We start from the raw sequence: 12,875 nt of genomic DNA on the forward strand, positions 1-12,875 counted from the left end.
AAGAGAATTCACAAGGAATTTCAACGTTGAATTCATTACTGATAACAAAGAATGAGACTTTAACAGTAAAGGCATAAACAGATAGATAGTGATGAGAAAGAATCATAATAAGCACAAACGGAGTCTTAGTTTTAGCTCTGAATATCAGAAGAGTTATAATTTGCAAGGTCTTTGGTAAACATCAGTTCCATATTAAGTAGAAAGCACTCAAACCTTTGCTCTTTTCATATGTGGAAAAGTCATACATGCTCACATCTTCCATATATCCTACAATTGTTCTTTGTGATTTTGTAGGATAGCATTTTTCAAGATCAAAATTATCTATGAGATCCGAGTTCTCTGGATTTCTCTTGCAGTCTGATGTAACCCTGTAATAATACTGAAATTATAAGCCTTTCTTTGTACTTTTGTATCTTTGTATTAAAATGTCATAACTCTCATTAATATCCATTGATAGAACCTCCCCTTCAAATAAATATGTTGTACATTTTTTTGTTTCTTGAAGAGCATTGGTATCCCCATCAAGGACCCATAATACAAAGCTTCGCAATGATCGAAGACCATTTTATACCATTGACTGCATTGATTAAATGTACAATCAATCATGAAAATCAAGCATACAATTAATTGCTAACCTGTGTGTTACAGGACCAAGTTCTGCCCTTAGAGCCCTTACAATGGATGTTTTTTTTCAAAACTTCACATATATGTATAGTAAGAGTATTTAAAATCTTTTTTACAGTTTCTTCAAAGCCATTTTTCACTTTTACAAAAAAAAAATTACCTTGAGATGATAGACAAAGTCTTCTGTATCAATATCAATCCTTCTTGAGTTCTTGTGTTCTTCTCTCTCAGTGGCTATCACAGCCGACACTATGTCTACTGTACCATGTATCTTCCCCTTTTGTAACTAAGAATCAAACATGGAAACAAAATAATTTCATTAAATCAGTTAAACTAAAGCATTCCACGACATCTGGAAAAGTAACATAAAAAACACATTTGACAACTGGTAGTATCTTTTTGCACAAGGTCTGCACAGAATAAGTCTGGCTTCATTTTTTTTTATGCTACATGTCACTATTCTAGCAACAATAGCTCCTATGGAAATTGTGCCATACATAAAACAGAAACTTTACCCTAGTTTATAGTCCTAACACTAAATTCATTTCAAACCTGTTTTCTTTATAAAATAAAAATACCAGGACCTGAATCCAGGCTTTTGGCTGATAAATTTGCACCCAAGAATATAGGTATAGGTATGTAATTTCTGTCACATACATTTCATTTTTTTTTCTTTTGTATAGCATCTCATTTTCTGTCTATTTTTTTATTTTTAATAAGGAATGGGAGCTTGTGGTAAATTAATTTGTTTTGCAGCACAGTATACATTCATGTACAAATTACATACATGATACATCTACATAAAAATAAATGTTATCAAGTCTCACCTCATTGGGGCTTTTGCCATAGGTCAACATAGCCTTCTCCAATACAAAATATCTCTGCAATTTAAGAGATGTATGAGAAATCATCTTTAAGACACAAATAGATATCACGCTGATTAACATAATTATATACTTTCTGTTTTCAATTATTGTTTGTGATCATACTATAATAACACTTTAAAGGAAAAGGAAGTTATAAAGGTTCTTGGGGCAACTTTAATGTAACCACTAAAATTGCTCAAAAGAGCCCTGGAAAATATAAAAGTCAAGGAAAATAATAATTCCCTAAAATTTTACAGCTTATTCAATGTTGGAGATTTTAAAATAAGCTCCTGAAAATGTCTGCCTCTTCCATAAAAACAAATCAATGTTTTGAAATAAATGAAGATTTTACATACGCATTTCATGGGGCATTTTATCCCTGAAATACATGTAAAATCCAAACTTTATTTCAAGTTAGACAGAAATTCCAAGGTACAAAATTTTATTTCTCAATATTCCAAGATCACAATATACAGTATATACATGTACACATAAGTAGCAAATAAAATTTCAAAGAAATGCATTATCAGGAAATACATAAAGTACCAGCATAAGTCTCTGCTATTACATGTACTTGTGAAATTAGAGAACAAAATTTGATGTGATTGTCTGAAATATAATAAGTGTCATATACTGAATTCTTTATACTATACTGTACAATCAGGAAGCAATACATACTAATGATTTTTTTTTATTTCCTCTAAAAACCATAAAAGTGGTTCACATAACACTTAGTTCAATACACACATCTTCAAATTTTTTTTGTTGAATCGTCATGTTGAATATAATTATGTACTCGGACTATTTCTTGTGGATTATTAACATTACGATCCACCAACATGTAGATCTTGGCGACAAACATACATGTATATCCTTTCCGAACTGTGACATCATCAATTTTCAATTTTTGCATTTTGAGCATATCTTATACCATATTTGGTAGAGTATGATAAAATACCCCACTACCATAATTAGGTTAGCTATTCTAAACGAACCAGGCCAATAATACATTGACTTCAATGAGGCTGATTATTGTATTCAAGAGGTCAAATCCCAGACCAGCGTGGACCGATTTGCACCAAATTTTGGTAGTGGAGACAGGGCGCGACAAACCCGCTTGCCCGGGGCAAGTGAAAATGAGGTGCGGGCAATCACCTCTCAAAGTCAATTGCCCGATCGGGCAAGTCGTTGTTGCGTCTATTTTTCTGTATCGTACCTCGTTTTTCCATAAATCATCCAAAATCCACACTCAAAATCATGAATCAGCCTTAAAAAATAGCGAGTAGCGCAGTTTCAAATTCCGAAATTGCGTTATTTTTTCTGTACCACGTATTTCCATACATGGTACCAGGTATGAAAAAAATCAACGCAATGGCGCCGGGAAACAGTTGAATGTAGTATAGGGGTCCATTATGACTACCACCATGTGCAATTTCTAATGCACATTTTCCCCCTTCCCATATCACAATTCTGTGATAAAATAATTAGAATTACACAGGAAATAAATCACAGAGTCTAGTAACCTCGCATTGGTGAGTTGTCATGTCATTCGGCTTTGCTTTTCAAAACGGCCTATTAACATCCAAAATAACTTGCCGTATTTGTTAATTATAACTTAAATTCATTTGTTTCCCTTTTTGAGGGGATGAGGTAAATATCAGACAATAAATCATCAAACAAAGCTCCATCTATTTTACAAGGCCGGCGGGAGGCTCACACACGTGCGCATACTAGCTAGCCAGTCTGAGCTCTGTCTCTCTGCCAGAGCTCTGGGGGACAATTCGCTCCCTCAATGATGGTGATTTTCTGTTTCAGACAGAGTTTACATTTCGGGTATATTATTCAAAACTTCCAATAAAGTTTGATGATTTCTTCATTGTCATGTATATTTAAGTTATTAATGAATACATTCTCACCAAATTTAGACTCCCCCATAGAGAAATGCAATTTTCGTAGAAGTCTGCGTTTTCAAAGAACTTCAGGAAAAGTTAGGGTATGTGGGCCTTTATTACATGGCCAAGTACAGGTTATTGTACTGGAATAGGCGAAGTAGAAATTAAATATTGAATTCATTTATATCAAAGTTCAACTCACAGTCACAGTCACACCCACAAAACACACACACACCCAAGATTCTAAGCATAGTGAAAAAAATTACTTAAAAATCATACAATATTAAACAATGTTACTAATAATTCATTAATAAGTGAACAGGTATTCCTCAAAATAGAAAAAAGTAGCATGTGAAAACATGTAGATAAAATTATTGACCGAGTGGAACATCATAAAATGATGAAGAAAAGACTTGATGGTTTCCAAATATTTTTTTTTTAATCAAGGAAATATGGAAAATAAATGACCATTTCATGGATTTAAAGATGCAAAATGTGAAATTTTAGCCACTCCACTTTTGATGATAAAATAATTTTTTCCGAGTCAATAAAGAGCTGAACATTTTTCACTGGCTTTTATAGTTTCCAACTACGGTAAATGAAAGCAATTCTAAGGAAATATGTTACGCAGGTAGCCATTTCATGGATTTAAAGATGCAAAATATGAAATTTTAGCAACTTTTGTTGAAGGGTTTTTTAAAACCTTAAATAGCCATAAAATATTGATTTTTTTTCTCCAAAATAAATGTAAAGACTCAGGCCTACGTTGCTGAAAATATCCTTTTCAATGTGTGTTCTTTTATACTGGACATGATTCTCAATTGTTATTTAGTATACCTTAATAAAAATAAGAGTAGTGCCATCATAATGAAAAAATTATTTAAAAAATTGGGCAAGCAGTTTTTTCTATCGGGCAAGCAAATTTTTTCATCACTTGCCCAACAGGGCAAGTGTCGAAAAAAAAATTTGTAGAGGCCTGGGAGATATTTTATTATCATGCTCTACCAAAATACGGTATCAAAAATTCTGAAATGCAAAAAAGGTTTTTTGTGACATCATCACTTCAGTATTCTATAAAGTATACCGGTAATAACCTCTGGTGGACATCAAATACTCAGAAATTCTGAGGTATTGAGATTATGGGAAATTAAACAAACATTTAATTTTTTATTTGAATTTATTAACAAACTTAAAGCCTGTCTAAAAGCTTTGGTAAGGAATCAATACTGATAATTATACCAGAGTATCATTACAAATGATAAATGAGCACTTACATTACAAATTTGATAATTTGACATGAGAATGCTTATGCTTAAGACAAATATTATAATCATATCTTCATATTTCAAGCCTATTTCAAGATTAAAAAAGGATTTAACGAGACAACACATTTTATTTTATTTATTATGAAAACAATGTGTTATTTTGATTAGGTACCCGTTCAAAGGCACTGAATTTGCTGTACAATATGTGCATTAGATTCTAAGCGAGTGAATTGGTAATCCAAATAAATCGCTCTTCCTGGAAACTTGTTATTAACACTTTGGATGTATCCTATCCAGATTATCATTACAATAATATCCTGTATGCCTACATATACATGGTCAAGGCAAAATTCACCTTCTTAATCATGACTTAACACTTAAAGGGGAAGTCCACGCCAACAAAAACTTGATTTGAATAAAAAGAGAAAAATTCAACAAGCATAACACTGAAAATTTCATCAAAATCGGATGTAAAATAAGAAAGTTATGGCATTTTAAAGTTTTGCTTATTTTCAACAAAATAGTTATATGAACGAGAGAGTTGATGACATCACTCACTATTTCTTTTGTATTTTATTATATGAAATATTTTTATTTTCTCGTCATTGTCATGTGAAATGAAGTTTCATTCCTCCCTGAACACGTGGAATTCCATTATTTTAACATTTTGTGCTTCAGGCAAGGAGGTCCTAATCGTCAAATTCGTAAAAATTGAAATATTGTATAATTCAAACAATAAAAAACAAAAGAAAAAGTGAGTGAGCGACATCATCGACTCTCTCATTTGGATGTAACTGGCTCGTTCATATAACTACTTTGTTGAAAATAAGCGAAACTTTGAAATGTCATAACTTTCTTATTTTACATCCGATTTGGATGAAATTTTCAGCATTGTGCTTGTCTGATTTTTCTCTATTGATTCAAATCAACATTTTTCTGAGGTGGACTTGACCTTTAAACACCTTGTATGGAATATACTGATCAATACAATGAAGATTAGAAAGATTATGTTGAAACGTGAAAAAGAGAGAACATAACATTTTTATTTTCCCTTTCTGTACTGTGAGAACTTGGTCGTAAATGTAGCTGTAATTTGATACTTTATCATCATGAGCTTACATGTAAATTGATTTCATATAAAAACAACAATAAATGTCAGAAATCAGTGCGGTTTCATAATGCTAGTGGCACAAACCTATTGTTTGCTAATTCATTACCTCACGTTTCCACTGCTTCTGTCATACATGTATATAGGTTAAAGCTTCAAGGCACTGACTTTTAAACAAGGAAAGGTCAATATTCATTTTCTTCATTGCCCAAGCCTGAGGCACAGGTTAAAAATTATCGAGTGTGGTGTAAAGGTAATTCAGCATGAATGCTATGAGGCTTGATTAAATCAAACCCTTTAATTCAATCCAACGACGGAGATGTTTGGATCTCCACCATCCAACCACCATAGGCATGTTTCTACCTTCTTGATCAAGTATATTCTGGAAATAACTACAGAAAATGTACTGTAGATTATTGCAGGCTTCAAAACACTTTATTTCGCACACGTGTACAATATGACTCCTTACTCAAAGTAAACAGTAATGAACCTGCACATGACTTGCATTCCCATATCAATAAAAAAAATGTATTCTTCTTGACTCAGCTAAAATATTCTTATTTGCTTTTCATACTTCAAATATCCCCTCAACCTCACAGAAGAACGTTTTATTTCCAGCCATTTTCTGTTTGGAGATATCCAAGTTTTTACTTTCACATTTAATAGCAAAATATATTTTCTTTTCGGGGGAGAATTCCTGATCAGAATATTTTGTTTGTCATGCTAGTGTGAAAACATCTGATGATGATTGCTTGAGACCATTATTTACAATTAATAATTATGGTAAAGGCCCACATCAGATGCTCACTCTGACTTCGGCTGAGAATCCAGCTACATTTAATACAGCCAAATGGTCTCAAATACAAATGAAGATAACGAATGATATACTGGTAATTTGTACACCAACTATTGTTTGTTGTTGTTGTTGCTGTGTTTTAAGAAGGTGACAACTTTAAAAGATGGGAAGAATGTTTTGGGAAAACACTGTGATATTAGGGATTTCTGTTGCAGTGTGTACAAGAAAAGAAGGAAATTTAAACTTGTTGATGTTTCATCATGTAATGGAGCTTACATGTATGACACAATTATCAAAGATACCCACAAGTTATTTGGTAAACCATATTTTGATTTAAAAAAGAAAATCATGTATAAAACTTTACTAACATTTTCATGTGAAATCTCACCCGGAAATACACAGGCAATGTGACCCCCCCCCCCCCGAAAAAAAAAAACAACCACAAATTTAAACTTGGTTTCTTTACTTTAGTAATGTAAAATGGTCCTCCAGTGACCAGTCTATCATCCATACCTTGCATTTGAAATAATTTAATTACAAAACCATCACTGAGAAGCACAATCCATTAAAATTCAAGCACAAACATGTCATCTTTACATTCTGAAATGTCTTGAATCTTTCTTGACTGTCACAATCCAAACAACTGTTCCAGTCACACCAACAACCGCCAACTCAGTATACAGATTGATTAAAATTAATGCATTTTTACTGTCCAGTCTGCAGGTGAATAAAGTGTAACTGCATCAAAACTTATTATACCAACCATTATAATCCCTAAATGTTTATGTGTCTTGGCAAGACCCTTCCAGAGGCCCCTCCCCCTTTAAAAAATAATCTACTTCCGTCAATTCACTGACCTACAGTATCATCAGGGACTTTCTTCCACCTGCCTCTCCATTAATCCTAATCCTTATCCCTTTCTTCATTCCCCTTTCTTATGAACAGTCCATGCCCATCTATCCCTTTTCTCATCCTACCTATTCATCCTTCCACCCCTCCCCAACCCTTCTACCCCACCCTCACTCATCCCCTCTAACGTCCTCTCCTTTTCCTCACCTTTCCATCATCCCTATAAAACACTTCCATCAATTCCCATTTCCATCCCTTTCACTCCTTTCCAAGCCTCTACATCTCTTCATCATTCCCTGTCCATTTTTTTTTTCATTTTTATCACTTTTCTCTTCTTTTATTTCCACCATCTCTCTAATAAATCTCCTTTTTCTGTTCACATTCATTTCCCTTCCATCACTACACCTTTCATTCATCCTTACGATTGCTCCTTTACCCCTCGCTTCCATCATTTCTATTTCAATCCCATACATTTCTTCCCCATCGTTTGCGAAACCTCCCCTTCCCTCCTTTCCACTCGCAAATTCATTTAAGCTATCTAATCAACTTCAACATATGCAATTGTTCATGCACCAAATATTTGTAATTGGAACATCTGATTAAAATGATCTTCAAATGCATACCTTCGCCAAAAGGAAAATTCTCCCAGGGATATACATGTACATGTATTTTATCCCAAGTAGATTTACAGCATAAACAGGAATATCCTCAACTATGTTTTTTTCCAAAATAATGCTCATAAAATACATTTTATTTGTCAAAATTTATTGGGAGTATAAGCAATAATCCTTTTTTCTTGTAAAATTGCTTGTCAGAATTGGCTTTAACAAGTTTTTTTTTTTTTTTTGATTGCATGTACTTCAGAAATTGCTTTTACAATTTTCGGGAAGTTTTTTTTTTCCTTTTTTAAACAATATTAAGCTATGACAACCAAATTTCATATACCGAGGGACCCCCCCCCCCCTTAAGAAAGGAATATATGGGCTTCTGACAGTATGATTTAAAGTTAGCACAAAACCCTAGTAAAAAATACAATGCACATCAATGAAATTTGAAAAAAAATAAATCAACCAAGTAAAACTCATTACAAATATGACCAACTATATCAAGTTGAAAAGTACAATGTAGTGAATAAAAAAAATCATTTGACGACATTGGTGTCCCTTCAAATTTTAATAATTTTGACCCTAATGACCACAACCAGTGACTGCATTACTTCAAGTCAAACATTAAAGGTATTGTTTAACTTTGTGAGCAGCCGATTTAAAAAATTCTCAAACCAAGATGAAACATGTGCACAAGTGCATGTATTAGAACTAAAACCCTGAAAACAACCATTATTGAGAATGAAAAGCTAAAACTACAAGGCAAACCCTGATTTTGTAAATAGGCGTCTTATAGACGCCTAAATAGTACACATAAGTGTATGGGGATAAAATTAAGATGGTGTTTCCGGTCACTTTATATTTCAATTTTTGAAGCACTAAATAATTATTTTCGAATGCAATTTTTAATTCTGGGCTTCATTTTTGTAACATATCACAGACACAGGTGACAAGTGTGACTTTCTAGCTCAGATTTTGTTAAAGTCAAACCAATGTTAACCAATCACTTTAAATGTAACTTCCACTGCAGACAAAAACACACAAAAGATTTGGATTCTATAGCCTTCTCTTGACACTTACCCTGTGCCATCCTTTGAGAGGTCTCTTACGTCTCTTGAGTAGATAACCCTCTATCTTGCCTGGTTCCTGGACTAGATCCTGGCCTGTCTCAACAATAATAGGTTCTAATTTCATGGTCTTGCCCCCGTCCAGGTCAACCATACCACTCTCTGCTGTATCCATCCTATTAGAAGGTCCTGGATCCTCCTGTGGTACAAGAAAACAAACAAGGGTGGGGGCGGTATAAGATTTCACTCAGTTATTACAAACTATTCATGTTGAGAGTTTAAGAAAAGGAGAACAGAATAACTACATGGTAGGGGAAGGGGATAAAACTCAGGCCCCCTATATAAAAAAAAAGATAACACACTTCTGAAATCATGCCATTCTTAATAAAGCAAGTGTTTAAAGGTCAAGTCCACCTCAAAAAAATGTTGATTTGAATCAATAGAGAAAAAATCAGACTAGCACAATGCTGAAAATTTCATCAAAATCGGATGTAAAATAAGAAAGTTATGACATTTCAAAGTTTCGCTTATTTTTAACAAAATAGTTATATGAACGAGCCAGTTACATCCAAATGAGAGAGTCGATCTCACTCACTATTTGTTTTGTTTTTTATTGTTTGAATTCTACAATATTTCAATTTTTATAAATTTGATGATTAGGACCTCCTTGCATGAAGCACAAAATGTTAAAATAATGGAATTCCACATGTTCAGGGAGGAATGAAACTTCATTTCACATGACAATGACGAGAAAATCAAAATATTTCATGTAGTAAAATACAAAATAGTGAGTGAGTGATGTCATCAGTTCCCTCATTTGCATACCGACCAAGATGTTCATATAACTGTTCTGTGAAATTAAGCAAAATGTCATAAAATGTCATAACTTTCTTATTGAGTAGATAACCCTCTACGTTATGCTTGTTGAATTTTTCTCTTTTTATTCAAATCAAGTTTTTGTTTGGGTGGTGTTGTCCTTTGATAGGGGAATGCAGCAACAAAAAAATAATAATCTAAAACTAACTAAATATACAGTACATGTAATGTCAAAGAATATAATAGATAAGTAGATAGGTCTATTACATTTCCTTGGTTTAATAATTAATAACAATTATTATTATTATTACAAACTACAATAATGATATCATATTTTACCAAGGATAGCCACTTAAGTTATGAAAACTGTTCTCTCAGCAGGCCCTGCTCAACATTATACTGTTATTATTACCCCGGCATCAGCACTCATTCATTTATCATTCATCTTTCCTATTTCTTGCTATTAATTGGCCATTTAAGAAAACACAAACAATATGGTGTTCAATAAAGAGCATTCTGTTTTCTGAATAGCATTTCTGATAAACAAAACTCCCAGCGAACACCCAGCCTATTTTCTTGCATGGACCCACATGATTGAGTATATATTCCCATTATTCCCCTGTGGTATGATGGGCAAAAACACAAACATCACACTTTGTATTCACAACTTCATGGATGAATGCAAAAAATAATGAATTCATGAACCTGCACAAGGACTGTGCCCCCAATTACAGGGCAGTGTGGGTGCAGTAATGAGGACTAGATTGGATGCATGGTAATGCCAACACAAATGTAAGATACTGTCTATGTGACAAGGGAGTGGGATGAATATAAAGAAAATGTCAAACAGGTCCTTGTACATGTAGTTGAAAAATATATATATATTTTTTTTTAATTTCAGCATACCAATATAATACAGAGAGGATTAGGGCCTTGTGTCTCGTCTTTTTAGGGGAAACCCTTTTCTTAAAATATTCAATTGCTCTATCTCATTCACCCCCCCCCCCTTGGACTGATCAATCAATTGTAGACAGACAAAAAAAATAAAAACTCATTAATTCAATTAAATATCATGTTTCTATTTTAATTCTTATCATCACTCTATCTCTGTATAATGAAGGACACGCTCTGTATTCAAGGTACTTTACATGTGGCTGAATATTGTTTTAAAATAAAAATGTGTACTAAGTGATTGGAAAGCAATACATTGTATCTTGGCTTCTGAAAAGTAAACCAGTGATTCATTTTCCTTCTGGGCTTCAGTAACAGAAGACTAGCAGGAAAACATGCAGTTCTCATTCACAGTGGTGGTTAGGATTACAAGTGCCTGGGGTGAAATACATGCATCAATGTTTTTCTATTCTTTCCAAAATGGATTGTTTTTTAAATCCCACTTTGGAGTTTCTATAAAGGAAGTAGAAAACACATTGTGAGAACACATCTTTACTGAAAAAAAATTGGTTGGTGTCAACTTCTTTTATGGCCAATACATTACCATCTACTGAAGATAGCAAGGAGAGCTCTACACATGTATAACACTCACAGCAATACATGTACAGTATGAGAATGTTAAACTGTTTTATGCATGTAGATTGTTATTAAAATGATTGACTTCATCTGCACTACAGCAAGATAGAGCAATGTTTTGCTTTGACACCATGGGTGTTAATCCAAAACCCACTGGCCTGTATTCTGAACTCGGTTTATATTAAACTCTGGTTTAAAATTGTGGTTTAATTTTGGAAAGCCAATCGTGGCACAAATCCCGAACAGAAAACATCCAATCATTAACTCATCTGATACTTAGATTGTCCATAATTTTCTGGGAATGATAAATGAAGTATTTGTGTTCATAATTAATGAAAGCAACAGGAAAAAAAACACTAAAAATTAGAAATATAAAGTACAATATCAACAGAATTTTTGGCCCCCCATAATTTTAGCACAGAGTTTACAGAGTGGTCTATTAAAGTTAAACCTGACTTCAGAATACGGGCCCTTGTCTGCAGAGGACCATATTAACAGGTGTTAAAATTACACCATAAACTTGACTCCAAAACAGACTGGGTTCAGAAGGATAATACATTTCCCCAATGTTTCATCAATCAACACCCAGAGATGGCAATCCAAATACTAGCCTGAATTAATGCTGTAACCGATTTTTATTCCAATTCCCGATCCGATCTGATTTTCCCCTTTTTTCTACATTTTTCCGAACTCCGATTTTTGACCATTGGGGAAAAATCGGATCGGAAAAACAAAAACGTAACAAGACAAAAAAAAATGTGGCGACATGTTTGCCATCAAAATGCGCTGGTGATTTGTTTTGATCTCAGACAAAAGGGGTGGAAGGAAAAGAAGATATAGGGGAAGAAAATTATGATTTGTTTTTATCTCCGATATTAGCGGAAAGGCAGGTGGAGAAGAAGATTATGATTTGTTTTGATCTCCGACATAATCGGGGAAGAACAAAACGATGATAATGATAATTGGTGATAATTTGTTTTGATCTCCGACAAAAATGGAGGAAGAAAAACAACGAAAAGACGGTATGTTTTGATCTTAAGCGGAGCAAAATAAGATTTAGTTGAACACGCTGACATGCGCGGTAATATTTACGACTATCTGACTATACGTCCTCTAGGAATTTACGATTACCTCCGCCATCACTACGATGTTGTAGAGAAGGTGAATATCAAGGTAAAGAACTCTTGATAATAATGCGTCTTTTTTGGGCGGTCATGCGACCTTTTTGAGATTACGATTACCTCCGCCATCACTACGATGTTGTAGAGAAGGTGAATATCATGGTAAACAACTTTGGATAATAATGCGTCTTTTTCGGGAGGTCATGCGACCTCTAAGAGTTTACGATTACCTCCGCCATCACTACAATATTGTAGAAAAGGTGAATATCATCGTAAACAACTTTGGATAATAGTGCGTCTTTTTCGGTAAGTAATGCGGCCTCTAAAAGTTCACGACGG

General features: G+C 33.7%; 1 protein-coding gene across 6 annotated transcripts in view; it reads right to left on the bottom strand.

Moving 5' to 3' along the window:
• The window catches only part of LOC121425429 (oxysterol-binding protein-related protein 6-like), a 69,957-nt gene that overhangs the window by 30,666 nt on the left and 26,416 nt on the right, over positions 1–12,875 (bottom strand). For all 6 annotated transcript variants that reach the window (XM_041621480.1, XM_041621501.1, XM_041621493.1 and 3 more), the window contains exons 3-5: positions 9,086–9,271; positions 1,452–1,505; positions 785–910 (exon numbers count right to left, since the gene is read on the bottom strand). In XM_041621480.1, coding sequence (XP_041477414.1) covers positions 785–910; positions 1,452–1,505; positions 9,086–9,271 — 366 coding nt within the window. The remainder of the gene's footprint in view (positions 1–784; positions 911–1,451; positions 1,506–9,085; positions 9,272–12,875) is intronic.

Source organism: Lytechinus variegatus, chromosome 1 (assembly GCF_018143015.1).
Source record: "Lytechinus variegatus isolate NC3 chromosome 1, Lvar_3.0, whole genome shotgun sequence".
Lineage (NCBI taxonomy): Eukaryota > Metazoa > Echinodermata > Echinoidea > Temnopleuroida > Toxopneustidae > Lytechinus > Lytechinus variegatus.